Below are 14790 nucleotides of genomic sequence, written 5' to 3' on the forward strand. Positions count from 1 at the left end.
CCTGCCAAAACAAACAAAGGAGGGAGAGCACGTACGGGGGAATCTCGGATGATCGCGGATGTGTGAATAGAGGGGTTGATGATTAAAAATAGGCACACACACACTCGCTTATGCTCGCGCGCCCACGCATTTTCACAGCTCTCAGGTGTATCTCAGAGAAATTAATTGCGGGGAAAGTTATCGGGAATGCAGAATTACAGAGGAGTTTAACATTTAAGCTGCCAGGTCTCACTTCCTAACAAGAATTTTCCAGACCGGGGCTGCTCCGGCTTGTTCTCTCCTAATACACCGATCAGGCATAACATTATGACCACCTTCCTAATATTATGTAGGTCTCCCTTGTGCCTCCAAAACAGTCGTGACTCATCAGTGAATGGACATGGGCCTTCTGAGGGTGGTCCTGTGGTGTCTGGCAACAAAAATGTTGTTAGTGGGGGGGGGGCTTTGGGTCCTATGGGTTGAGGGGAGGGGCCTCTGTGGATCATCCCACAGATACTTGATCAGTTTGGGATCTAGTGAATTTGGAGGCCAGGTCAACACCTTGTCCTGACATGCATTTGTGTGAAATGCATGTTGTTCTTTTTGAGTCGGTTGCATCCTGCTGGGGTCGGCTGCTGCCATCAAGGAGTCTCATTGCTGTGGGGTGGGGGTGGTTGTGCAGAAAAGGCTGTTTAAAATAGCAGGGTATCAGTTTGGAACATTATAGAACTTTTTAGCTTTTGCCTTCCTGATTACAATGTAAGAAAGATGAGGGAGTGGAGGGTTTCTGAGGCTTTTGAATCTGTATGTACAAGTGCGTCTGACTCCCAGAAGTGTCTGGGCCTGCCTGCAAGAACTCTAACCCCCTGTGAAAAAGAGCAGTGTGGACATTTATAGAAGACATTTGCACTTGCACTCCATAAAGCCCAGGGATTAACACAGCAATGTGGTACTAACAAGTGTGTGACAATATGAGGCACCTCTGACCGTCCACCACCGCCCTCTCCCCCTTCAACTCTCCCCCCTCCTCACCAACTTCGCCTATCCGTCCTCCTTTCTCGACATACTGTACACAACAGCCCTATCTTATTTGTACAATCTTGTCCGTCCAAAAAACCTCCAGCAGGTCGATATAAAGTTATCTGGAACAATGTTCACGTTTTGGATAATACCACTAATACCACTCCAAGCGAACCCCACACTTGTGGATATAAAAAGCACATCTCACTTAGGTGTGTGCGTGGGAGAGCTGCTCTTGCATGACATCGTATAGACATAATGTATAAGTAACAAGATTTGCAGTAAATTGTGGATTTTTTTTTATGTCTTTATATCCTGCTGGCAGCACATATGCGCGTAAATGAGCTATAAGAGGCCGAAACACTGAGCGCAGCTGCTTCTGCAGTAAATTTGTGTCACTCGTTTGTTTTCATAACTTGTTTACTTGGCCACTTTCCACTTTGCTTAGCTTTTCAATTCAATTTGTCAGCTCTGATTATGGAAGTATTTGTAATCGCTTTAAATGTCAGGAGACAACCATAAAAATACTGAGATGGCGTGTGAGATTCCTTCTCCTCGATTAAGGTCGGTTTCACGCACATCAAGTAACAATATTTTCTCGTTATGTTTTACTCTAGGACGAATTTATTGTGTTAGAGCCCTCACACATGCAGAAGGTTGAAAGAAAAAAAAAAAGAAGTGCCATGACCTCAAGTGTGGGGCAATCCATTTTAAGTCCAGAATCCAGAAAAATACCCCATGCTTGATAAGAATGTATTTTTGAACTGGTTTCTCAAATGTAATTATCCATCTAAGGAGCATCCACTGGATATAATATAATTAACAAATTGCAGTATACATTGAATGTGGACTGCTGTTTGTTTGCGGGTCTTACGTCTTTAATTTTGCGTTCACCAAGTGAAATGCACGTTGGATCAGCTTGAGACGCGTCATTTGGCTGAATACACCGATCAGCCACAACATTATGACAGGAGAATGACAATCCAGTGTTCTGCTGGGAAACTTTTGGACCTGGCATTCATTTGTGTGGATGTTGCTTAGACATGTAGCACCCACCTAGACCAGACCAGGCACACCCACCCCATAGCAATGACACTCCTTGATGGCAGCAGCCATCCCCAGCAGGATGCAGCCAACTCAAAAAGGAACAACTCAAAAAAACATGCATTTAACACAAATGAATGTTAGCACAACGTCCTCCAAAGGACCTGGCCTCCAAATTCACTAGATCCCAAACTGATCAAGTGTCTGTTGGATGATCCACAGAGGCCCCTCCCCTCAACCCACAGGACCCAAAGGTCCCCACTAACAACATCCTGTTGCCAGACACCACAGGACACCCATAGAAGACCCATGTCCATTCTCTGATGAGTCACGACTGTTTTGGAGGCACAAGGGAGACCTACACAATATTAGGAAGGTGGTCATAATGTTATGCCTGATCAGTGTATGAGCAGATAGTACATCCTTATTATGTCTTTTCTCACATCATCAATAACCACTTGTGACGCTGTGCCAGTGGAAGCCGTGCTCATGCATCACGTTGCATCCACTTTGTTTTACAGATACTTCAGATCATGAGCCTTTCCAAGCCTTCTCCAAACGTTCCACATAATTCTGGTACAAACCGGCCTTAGTTTCGTCTGTCCAAAGCACACTCTTCCAGGACGTGCCTTGCATTTTATCTGCCTAATCTGGTTTTACTATTCTTGCCATTTATGACACGTTTGCACCTTATGGTGAAATATCTCTACATGCTTTTGTGAATTAATTTCTTACGATAGACGTCAACAATCAGTTTAAAAACAAACCATTAGCAGAGCTCAGCTCTACTGGCCAGTTGATGGTTCAGTCCTAAAATATCCTCAGGCTAAACACTCCAAGCCTGTGTGAATAGACCCTAAATCATAATTTCAGAAAACCCAAACTTGGACTTTGCTTGTGTGTAATGTGCAACTGCGATCAGACAAGCTCTGACAGGAAAAATGTTGCAAAAGCCCCTCTATCCCAGGCCGTCACATCTGAAAACGTAAACACGCACTGAAACTACCATACTCAGTATGTAGTGCTGACACCAGTCACAAAGGGGTGTAAATAAAGGTCGATTCTACTGGTTGACACATTAATCTTAATGAGGGTACATGACAGTTTGTGTGATTGGGCGTACCATTTTTTTTGTGCGGTTGTGTATTTTCATTATGATTTGACTTCCAAACTCTCAACACAAAGTCCTGGGGGTCTGCTGGGAACCTGAGCCCGTGCACTGCTGTGAATTTAAAGGGGCCAAATCCCGCCTGCATGCTGATGTAACACGTCACCGCTGCAATCTGTCGAATCTGACTATAGGGTTCCAGAAACAAAACAAAAACAAAAACTGCACCCTTAAAAGACACCACTGTTTCGCCAAAGGCGAGCAGGTCAAACGCACTGAGTCACTTTATCACCATCTCATTAGTTGAGCTGATGGAAAAGAAAATGGTTTTTGGAGCCGTGTGTGTGTGTGTGCACACTTCATTAGCTGCTATAATAACCCGACAATAAAGCAGCGGGAAGTAGAGAGGGGTGGAGGGGTGGAGGGGGGTGATGGAGAGAGAAGACAAGAGAAGAGAGGTGAAGGGGAGAAATAGGAAAGATGTCCTGCCAATGTCTGTCTAACAAAGCCACTCTCTATGTAATTGTCTCGTGGTGAGTGTTGTGGTATTTGGCACCAAGAGCACGTTGAAACTCAAGCCCTTGCCCCGGACTGCCCCTTTAATGTGGCGGGCGACTAAACGGTGCCCTGTCATCAGCGCCGGCATATTCTCGCAGTAGTTTTGTACAATCAAACGCTCACATGCAGTCACACAAGTGTAAACACACGCACACCCACACGACCGCAACACACACACACACACACACATGCTCAGAAGCAGCCATGTTACACAATACCTCTTCATCGCACCAGCGCTGTATTCTATATGCGAGTATGTGTTCAATAGCATGCATACAGTCAGGCTGTGCCGGGCCGGGCGTCTCTCAGCAAGACACGGGCCCAGAAACCCGAGCGGCCGCGCAGCTAACTAAACACACTCAGTAGACACGCTGAGGGCCACGGCAGCTACGGCAAAAAGGTGAATTTCATTAACGTTGGGTCACTATCCAGCAGAGAGGCAGGAAGAAAGGAAGCGAGGGGAAGAGAAAAAAAAAGTATGAAATGAAACAAAGAAACAGAGGAAGAATGAAAGAAAGAAAGCCGGGAGGGGGGTCGGGGAAATGAGTTCAGTAAACTATCATCACCCCTGATTTCAGTCCTGTAACGAGCCTTTTACAGCATGATAACTTCCTGCTACTGATGCATACTGATACAGCCACGCTACCTGAATGCTGTCTGTTTGGTCAATCGAAACCATTCCCCGCCTGCAGACAAAACAAGCGGTGCAATCACCATCCATCCATCAGATAAGAAACAGATGTTAGTCCGGGGCTGAGCTCAACACGACACACACACACACACACACACACACACACACACACACACACGCACACACAGATGCACTATGTTTTCATATTTTATGTTGCGGAAAAATAAAGCTGTCTCTGGGATTTGTTTGGATCCACTCCTTTCGGGAGTTTATGATTTCTTGAGCTTTCACGATTGGCCGCCATAATCATTATCTTCAATAAGCTGCTCGATCGCGTTCCAGAAACTACCGTCCTACTTCTTGCCAGTGCGTTTAGCAACGTCTTCGTGTTTAGTTTTCGCGTACACACGCTCTGTTGTGGGGAGGATGTTGTGGGCGGGTTGGCTTCAGAAGAGGTGAATTAAGAAAACCAGACAAAATGAGAGAGAGAGAGAGAGCGAAAATAAAGGTCAATAAAGCCTCATGTTGAGGATGTTCCAAGTCCGGGTATCTTCCTGAGGGCTTAGGCGGATGTAAGACTGTTCAAGCTCAGTGGAAACTGAGGTGAGATTTGACTGATAACTCTGGGCAACAGCGTTGAGAAAAATACTCGGAGAGCTTTATGGATCTGACTCAGTTGTTCCTGCATGGTCGACTGGAGAACAGTGGGCTTTAAATGCTTCCTCTGTCAGGATCCGCTGATCTAAACCTGGGCAACTCCGGGACGCGTGACCGTTCAATGCCACAACATAAATAATTCAGTCTTACTCATCAAAGAAAGGGGGAAATAGGCTGGCGTGGCCGATGTGGAAAAAAAAAAAGTGAGTGGCATTTTCATCTGCATGTTACATCACTCACATTAAACTTTGATGGGGTTTTGGACCAGGTGGAAGTCTTGTTAAATCAGACGGCATTACTATATGTCGAAAGGATTTGGATTGTCAAACTTCTGGAGAGCTTGAGTCTAGTAAAGGATCTTTTGCGAGTGGCAAGCGTGTAACAAAAAAAAAAATAAAAAATTTGAATAGTGCGTAGGTACTAGCAATGTGGAGACATTTTATGAGGCAAAGATGATACTTAAATGTCCTCTATGCTTTTTTTAGAGACGTGGAACCTTTTCTGTTTAGCCGATCCATTGCGTACAACCACACACAAGGTAGTGGGCGCAACTGGAGCGCTGCTCAAGGGCAAGGGCAGGCAGGCGCTGTTCATTCTCTCCAACCTTGCACATTTTTTCCTATCAGTCCTGGGATTCCAACTGGTGATCCTCCAATTCCAGGCCCGCTTCTCAAAACAGAAGGCCACAAGGTTATTAGGTATTTAAAGCCATGCCGTGATCCAACAACATAATGAGCTGAGAGTGGTCATGTTAAATTACTGTATGTTTGAAAATCAAGTGACGAAAGAAGATATTCTAGTGTGGTCTGATTCAATATACACCAATCAGGCATAACATTATGATCACCTTCCTAATATTGTGTAGGTCTCCCTTGTGCCTCCAAAACAGTTGTGACTCATCAGAGAATGGACATGGACCTTCTGAGGGTGTCCTATGGTGTCTTGGAACAGAATGTTGTTGGTGGGGGCCTGTGGGTCCTATGGGTTGAGGGGAGGGGCCTCTGTGGATCATCCCACAGATACTTGATCAGTTTGGGATCGAGTGAATTTGGAGGCCAGGTCAACACCAGGCCAATGCCAGGTTTCCCAGCAGAACACTGAATTGTCACAAGATGGTCAACGTTATTTACTCCACCTGTCAGTGGTCGTAATGTTACGCCTGATCGGTGTATGTAATGACTACTTCTGGGAGGTCCACAATGGTCATGGCTCCTCACCTTCTATAATTCACAATTGTTTCACAGATATTTTTATAACATTAAAAAGCTCAATTGGGAAAGAAAACATGAAAGCACAGCGCAGCACCTGGACCACGTACATGCACACTGCTCATGTCAACATGAGCTATTGTGTAGTTCTTCTTCTAAGAAGCCAAGCGCTCGAGAGTCCTGCCTTGATTTATCCATTTCATAATTAGCTTTGCGAGATAAAACTCCAGCACTAACAAACAAGGCTGCCAACCAACACACAGAGCAACGCTTAACAATATTTTCGGCCAGCGGTGGTGGGGAAACAAAATAACTCCTGTCCGTCTCATTTTAGAAGTCCTGCCTCAGAGCTGCGGATAACAGTGGGTGTCACTCAAAACACAATGTTTCATCAGAGAGTTTTCCACTACTTCATAGGAGCACGGCAAAGAAACTCTACGGTCTGCAGAGGATGAGATTAATGCAACCGTGTATTTGTAAGTTGTGGGAAGGTTGTGAACATGATGTCTGGTTTTATAGATTATAAAAGTAGACAATTATTTCATTAGTTGTACACATGTTTGGACTAAGAAACGACCTGAGGATGCCGTTTGGCAATATATAGCCTAAGTAAAATAGGAACTAAAGCTCTGTTGGCTCTTTCAGAAGGTAGGAAATTTGTGTCTGAACCAGAAAACAAGAGATGCTGTGTAGAAGATCTTAAAGAATCTGTCATGGGAAAAGTTCTCTAAAAACCACCTGTTCTGCGATCTGCCACTGCAGCACAAATGCAAACTACTGTTCTTACTCCACCTGAACACACTTCCTGTATTTTCCTAAAAGCAGGATGGAAATGTTTGTCCAGGTCAGAGACGAACTGTGCAAAAAAAAAAAAAAAAAAAAACTCTTTCCCACTAGAATATGACAAGACATGCACAGAAAGCACCAGCACCAATCCGAGGTGGCTGCTTAAGAAAGAAGTGAAAGTAGGTCACTGGAAATTAGATAAATGCGGAGCACCTGTGGCTAAACTCCCACATGCTGAGTAAATAAATGTGCAACTCATTCCATCAATTACCCTCCGCAGTGGTTTACAGTGGGACAATGGGTGATGACTGGGTCCGCTGCTGAAGGTGACCGTGCAGAGGATGTGTAATTTCTGACACGTCATTGACTGTAATTTCAACAACACGTGCGGGGTTACAGTTCAGCCCTGCATGTGTTAATTTGCGCTGCGGGCATATCATCATTACGTGGCCTGCAACAGATGTCTTCGCGGCGTTTGTTAAGGAAGTGGTGCCTGCTGTTGGTGTGTGTGTGTGTGTGTGTGTGTGTGTGTGTGTGTGTGTGTGTGTGTGTGTGCATTTACCATTGCTAGAAGTGTTCCATGAAGCGGCAGCTAGCACATTGGGGTCTTGCTGAATTTCAGACCCTGTGAACAGAGGAAACGGACAAGACCGTTAGAATGGTTCTGAAGATTAATTCCCAAAAAACTTTCAGCGGAAACACATGGGGAATAAAATACTTAATCGAGCGGCGGTGCAGGGACAACAGGAGACAGCAACGGCCCAGTCGCAGTCGAGCATTAGTTTAAACTAGCAACTCAATGCTAAACATCACTCACTGTGTGTGAATGCAAGGTTACATAAAGCAGCGACAAAAAAGGCAAACACAGGTTTCTGGGAAAATGGGATGTCCCAAAATGATGCTTGCATTAAAGTCAAATAACAAACTCTCATAAAGTTGCAGACACTTTATTTTAAAATGCAAAACAACAGCAGAACAATAGCATTGTACATTTGCTAGTCCAGATCAAAGCTTTGAATGTACAACAGGGAGCCTATCAACAAGCCATGCGGACCTAATGCCGTGTTATTACCAGCTGACGACAGAGCTGCCCTCTGCTTTTCATTACGGCCAGAGAGGGGACAGAAAATGGGCTTTTTCAGTGCGCAGGGCTGCAGGTCATAGGTGATTCCCGACAAATTAAACCAAATCCAAACACGCAGTAACCTGACAGGGAACCTGAAAGAGCTTTATCTCTGCTGGTTCTCAGGGAACGTACATTATCTCACAATTACAATCAGCTACGATGGTGTGTGTGTGTGTGTGTGTGTGTGTTGGTGCAAGCTGGGATAGTTTAACATGATGAATGAGCAAATGGCTGCCTGCCAGCAAAAGGGCAAGCACCCGGTAGTCGCATACACATGCAGAAATGCAAGCATGTGCCCCGACATAGCCGCACATAGAAACTTGTCTGCAGAGCTAACGTTACAGATGGTGCGCTTGCATTGGGTTCGCACACTAAACTGAAATCATACATAAAAATTACAAATGTTCCTTAATTGACAAGTTGAAATCTTAATGTTGTGTGCGTGGGGCACAGGGTGACAGTCGGGGACTGCGAGGAGAGAAAGTCTGCAGTCAAACGGGACCAGGAGCCTGACACAGGGTCATACTAATTGGGTGATAATGTGTTGTTTCACACGTGCTCTGTCAGGATGGTAATGACTATGCGGTGGAGCTTGTGAAATGAACTGTGTTAATGAGCAGCGCTCTGGGCCTCTGCACCTGTTAGTGTGGGAGTCTGGAGGCTTACTGGCAACAGGCTCACGGCAACAGGCTCACGGCAACAGGCTGGCAGCTTTATAAGTTATGGAAGACTGCTTGAGATATGTGGCAAAAAACCACAGGGTGGATATACATTAAAAACAAGCGTGCTCTTTTTTTGGCAGTTATTATGCAATTCTGCTAGCATTCACGAGCTGCGCTGCAGTTTGCAATAGAAAATGACTTATTGGAGGTTTTTAAAATGATAGTACATTATATCAAGCCTGGTGGGCCCCAAGGCGACTCTAAATTGACTTTGTGTTTTGCACCGATAGACTCCAAGAAGCTCCGCGCTCTGTGGATTACAAAGGACAGAGGAGAGGGGACGTCGCAGCTCACTAGCTCCTCTCACTCAAAGCTAGCCAAGTGCAGCCAGGTGAGAGCTCAATAGAAAGAGCTGGACATGGGAAAAGTCAGGGAAGTGGGGGTGGGGGAGAAGGAAACACTGAAAGCTGTGCCACGTCAAAGACCGGACTGCACAGTCACACACTTTTGAGAATCGATTTTTATTTGCATTGTGTTCGTACATGTGAAGTTGTCCATTGATTCTTCTGCATTGTTCCATCTCTCTTTTTTCCACTCTACCACTTCCCTCGTGAGGTCACATCTGTTCTCTCTCATTAAGACAATCATCTGGAATATCTGGGAAGAATTGCGGAGCAATTTTGAGATTAGCTTTCTAATGTTTCTCAGCCACAGAGGGGGAGGGAGGCCCATTTGCTAACGACGGCCTAAAAACAGGCACCTCAGCAGCGCTCGTATCGGTTCAGATCGGTGGATCGGGCCACTGATTGGATCACAATACTGCTGCTGGTGTGACTGGATCTCCAAATTACATAAAGCCTTGGTTGTCAGTATAAAGGACTGAAAATGGTAAAATACCAAGCTCAAGTTAAAAAAAGAGAAGGAAGAAATGTTTATGCGTCACGTTTTTTAAACCATTCCCAGCGTCTTTATCTTTACCAGTCAGAAATGGAGAATGCTTACAGCTTCACATTTAACAAATCCAAAAACTGTGTTAGATTTATGTAAAGCTCTGATTAAGTTTAATAATATCAACTGATTAGAGCCTACTGCATGTGCAAAGACCTCAAACTTGATGTCAGCTGTTTGTTTTTTTTTTGCAGCTTGCAACTTGATACATCCTGTTTGTGGCTCACGCCCACAACAGCTGAAGTTCCCACTTGTTGATACTGTTGTCAGAGAATTTATGAGGATGCAAGTTTGAATTCTGTTTCGCGTCACCTCTCCAGTCAAGAGCTGAGCTACCTTTCAGCTGGTTCTCTGCCATTTCTCACGGCCTCCGTTTAAAAAGGCACCCTTCAGCTTCTCAGAACATTGATTCCACTTGGTTTTTACTACGATGGCGAATCTCATTTAACAGTATTTCCCCTTTAAGTACCTTCAAAGACGGGCGATGGAAGCAGGAAAATAGAGCCGTGAACATAATTTCATACCATGTCCGTAGTGATATGTTAAAGCTGGATGAGGTACACGTTTCCCTTCTTAACCCTTCTTGGTGTGGCACATTTCAAACCCTCTACTTTCATTTGCAGACGAGTGCCACTCCTAGTAGCGAACCCTCCACTAAATGGTTAACATGAATGTGACCGTGAGAAGCCCAGACATCAAATCTCCACTCAGAAAGTTTCATGAGAGCAGCCTCTGATCCCAGTCCAGCCGTATATGTGGCTTACGATGATAAAAACCTGCGCGGGGACGTGAGCTTAACCCCTACAAGGCTCTGCGAATTCGGTGTGATTTTCCTGTGACCAGCAGCGTATGGGAATTAGTGCAGAGCTTCAAACTCGGACGCTTGGGAATGAGGGAAAAAAAAAAAGGAAAGAGAGACAGACAGAGGGAGCCTTAAAGAGTCAAGCTGAACCAAATCAGAAATGTTCAATTTGAGCGGTTATGCGTAGCAACTAATATGCTGTTATATGGTCTGGGGGGCTGTGTTTGGAGCCGGGGTGGTTGGTGTGGTGAGTGAGACTGATGTATGAGCTCTCCAACTCTGCTATTAGGGCCTCTCCCAAGGTCCTCTTCCATCCCTATTAGCTGGAAAACTGACCTAACTCAGGGGTTATCTGGACGAATGGCAAACCCACCATATTCACAGCGCCGCTATGTCATATTTCTGCCTCAAAGAGATGAAAGACGTATACGGGCAGATGCGGAAAATTCAGGAATGATAATCGCTTCTTTCCTAAATTCGTCTTCATTAACTTTCTATTTCCATCCCCAAAGTGTCTATCACTACTCTTCGTCGCTTTCTTTTTCCATCTCAGGAAAGGAGATGATTCTGCCTCGCAAACGATTTCCTTAAAAAAAAAAACGCCGCCTCCACTCTTCTCCGTCCTGCATACTTAGAAAAATAGTTTAAACTTTTATTTCAACATCCACTCCAATCAGCGCTGACAACTTGAACGGCGGATCAATCAGCAAATGCCACCGTGCCATCGCCTGCACGCAGACCCGGCCCGAACACCGCGTAAGGCTCAAGCTGCCTTAATGGATTATTAGCACAATTAGGGAAAAAGATTGGAAAACGAGCGGAAAGTTGCAGTCATGGCGAGCGGACGGGGGATCCGAGTGGATAATTTAAAAAAAAAAAAAAAAAACGTCCTGCCAAGAGAGAAGAGAAGAGAAAGTGAGACAAATGGTGAGGTAAAGAAAAAAGCGAGGGAGGAAAAAAGACTAAGAAGGAATGGAGATAAATGGAGAGAAGGAAAATGTCAAAGTGCAGAAAAAAAGAGAAACCTCTACATAAACTCTCTGGGAAGGCACTCATAAAATCGAGTTTTTAAGAAGTGGGCTTCTGTCCCAAGGAACTGACTGCAGGTTTATGTTGGCTGGAAAGTTCATAAACCATCACTGAGTAAAGACGTAAAAAAAAAAACGATATATATATTAAGCTGGCCATGCATGGACATCTAGGAGGCAACATATAGAACTTGCACCAGGATGGCGGCATTTAAACTGTGGTGCATGAACATGTTGTTTAACAGTTCGGGTAATAATTTCAACGTATCATATCCTTTAAAGACAAGAGAAGAGAGAGAGAGAAAAGAGTATTTGTGCATGATCCTGTGCTGTTACAGCTGCACCTGAATGTGTGTGTGTGTGTGTGTGTGCATATATGTGTGTGTGCAGGTGTTTGTTCCCAGGCTCAACTGAAGCGTACAGAGGAATAAAGGCAGGCCCAGCTCAGGGGACCGAGTGTTCACCTGAGGACATCGTGGACCAGAGAACACAGGAACTACTAACTCTCACACACTCCTGCAGCGCCTCAGAAAGTCCTGCTCTGTAACCTTATAAGACCACGAACAGGACCGAGAGAGAGAGAGAGAGAGAGAGGAGAGGAAGGGCAAGGGGGAGGGAGGGGAGTTGAGTTGGGTAGATGACATGGAGGCTGCATGACGGGGCCCTTTTTAGATCAGAACAATAGAGAACAAGAGAAAGAAAGAAAGTGCTCAAGCTGCAAGAGACATTTGCTCTAACATGAAAAACACTTTAAAAAAAAAAAAAAAAAAAAGTAAGAATATCACTTTTCCTCCAAACTTCACAAAGAGCTGAGGAGGGAAAAAGTCAGCAGCACTGCATATAGAATAACAGTGTGGCCTGAGCCCTAATTCTTTATATGCATTTTTTTCTTTATAGGCAAAAATGTGCTAAAACACACTTTTTTTTAAACTAATATTGCTTACGGTGCAGAAAATTCAGACTTATTTTGTGGAGAAACTAAAGCTGTATCTCACAGTTTGGCTCAGTCACCCTCACAGTGACCAGCGCCGACATGGACGCATGCAAAACACAAAATCCGAACTCGCCAGGGGCCCCGTTCGAGCGCGGCACATCGACTTCAGAGGAAACATGAGCGCGACCACAGAGAACCCGAGGCCAGCACCGATCAGCAAGTGCCGAGAGGATCCCTTTAAACGGCGTCAGGCTCACACTGACAACTGTCACTACCCGGCATTCCTCGGCCCTCCGCGGAGCACGCACGCCTGAGTAAACTGCAAATTTGACGTCCTTCGGAAAGACACTGGAAACCCTGCTACCTGCTGGAGATCATGAACTTCGACCTCAATGGGAGCGACAAGCAGAACGAGACATTTGCCTCAATGAGAATTTTCTTGGTGAGGTTTAAATCTAAACCAATAGTTCAGCATCCTGTTATAAACATGTAACAAAATCTCTCCTACAATGAGGCCAAACTGGGCGACATAAGAACACCACACTGCTGAATCAGGATCCCTTATAGATGAGCAGTCAACTGCAGTTAGAATTTATGATTTGAGGTGTTGTCCTTTGGCTTTTACAGCTACTAGCATGTCAGCTAGCTGGCAATAAGTACAGTCATTAAGTCTGTATTCTAGTTTACTGAATTTCTGTTGAGTTGTTGGGATCTTTTTAATTAATAACATGAGTATAAGTGCATGCTTTTGGCATATTTTAATAAATAACGACACGAGACATTTCAGTAATATCACTCTGCTCCAGCTAAAAAACCGCCAGACTACTATCAGTCTGAAATATGAGAGGACATGAAAATGCTAAGAGAACCGCTGCAAACAGCATATAAACATGCCAGAGAAAAGGCTGCAGCTTGGGAATGGAAAGGTCCATAGGGTTAGTCTTTATCTTCAGTGCATTATAAATATTTATATTAATCTACACTCCGTAATGGACATTTGTCTATTTTGTCTTGGCAGACACTTTGCTCTTGAGCAACGCCATGCTGCGCTGACGGCTCTGCAGAAGCCTCGCCTTGCCTCGTTTGGCCCTTAGGACTCTGTTCGCCTCGTACTGTAGGCTCAACGGGCCGATGCACGAGCTCCCGCCGTCCCCGCGAGGCTCCCTGCGAGGCAGTGGAAACCACACTGATCTATAACGCCTGGTTAGTCCATTTTGGGTGAGGCACCCCTCAGCTCCGGTTACCCGCGGTGCGAGCAGACTAGAGAGGAATGCGCGCGAGCATGTTACCACCTACCGTGCGGCTCATCTGTTTTCACCTGACAGGTCTGATACAAGCGTGTGTGTGTGTGTGCAGGCGCTCAGCTTTCTGGAAAACCTGATCGCTTTCAGGGCGGACAGACTGAGCCCTGGGACCTTGACGTAATCTGCAGAGGTAGCCGTCCGTCTGCTCATCTGCCCGCGGAATGTGAATAGAGTCATCACACCTGCGGTTTGGTGCGTCACTACGTGTAACTCGGTGCATTGTGCGGACGGAGCGTGGAATTTAATGGTGCAGATATATCAATTATGTCGACATTGTGGAGTCTGTCAGGGGTTATAATTACAATGTAAGATTTAAAACCTAAAGACAGGTCAGTCTGACTGTCTCTGGACATGAATAGAGTCATCCCACCTGGCGCTTTGTACGTGACTTCCCTGTAAATAGTGTATCATGTGTGTCAATAGTGTGAATAGGAAACATGCCATGTTACATGCCTGTGTATGGAGAAAACATGTGTGTGTGTGTGTGTGTGTGTCTGTGAGTGCTCAGGTGCAGCCGGGGAAACGTACACACTCCGTAAGCTCAGTCCCGACATTCCCAGATTCCTTGAGGATGACAAATTCAAAAGGAGAGGCCCCAACAGATGGAATCTGGGAACGCCGGCATAATGCTGCTGGATCTCAAACGTGACTCGGATTTAGACATCATGTGACTACAGTTGAGCCGGGCGCCATTCCAAAACCATTCTTTACGTCTGTCGGCATTTCCTCACTCGCCGCGCCGAATTTCTTCTTGTCTGTCGGACGTCTAATGACTGAAAAGTGTTGGCAGGCCAGCTCACATCAGTGAGAGGCAGGAGCGTTCGGGCCAGACGCTATTAATGAGATACAGAGCGTGACCAGAGCTAAAAGTGTTTGATTTAAATGACATGTCAAACACAGTGATGGTTGATTATTAGCAAGAATGCCGCAGGTCTGTCTTCCATCAGGCCATGGTTATGGATCATTTCACGCTGAGGCACAAATGAATTTAAACA

General features: G+C 45.2%; 1 protein-coding gene across 1 annotated transcript in view; it reads right to left on the bottom strand.

The window, feature by feature from the left end:
- ror1 (receptor tyrosine kinase-like orphan receptor 1) overlaps positions 1–14790 on the bottom strand; it is a gene marked incomplete at its 5' end in the record, with an annotated part of 130811 nt that overhangs the window by 42285 nt on the left and 73736 nt on the right. Inside the window, one exon of the mRNA XM_084548558.1 lies at positions 7554–7616. Within this exon, the coding sequence (XP_084404684.1) occupies positions 7554–7616 (63 nt within the window). The remainder of the gene's footprint in view (positions 1–7553; positions 7617–14790) is intronic.

This window comes from Chelon labrosus (assembly GCF_963514085.1).
Source record: "Chelon labrosus genome assembly, chromosome: 7".
In the NCBI taxonomy this organism is placed as follows: Eukaryota; Metazoa; Chordata; class Actinopteri; order Mugiliformes; family Mugilidae; genus Chelon; species Chelon labrosus.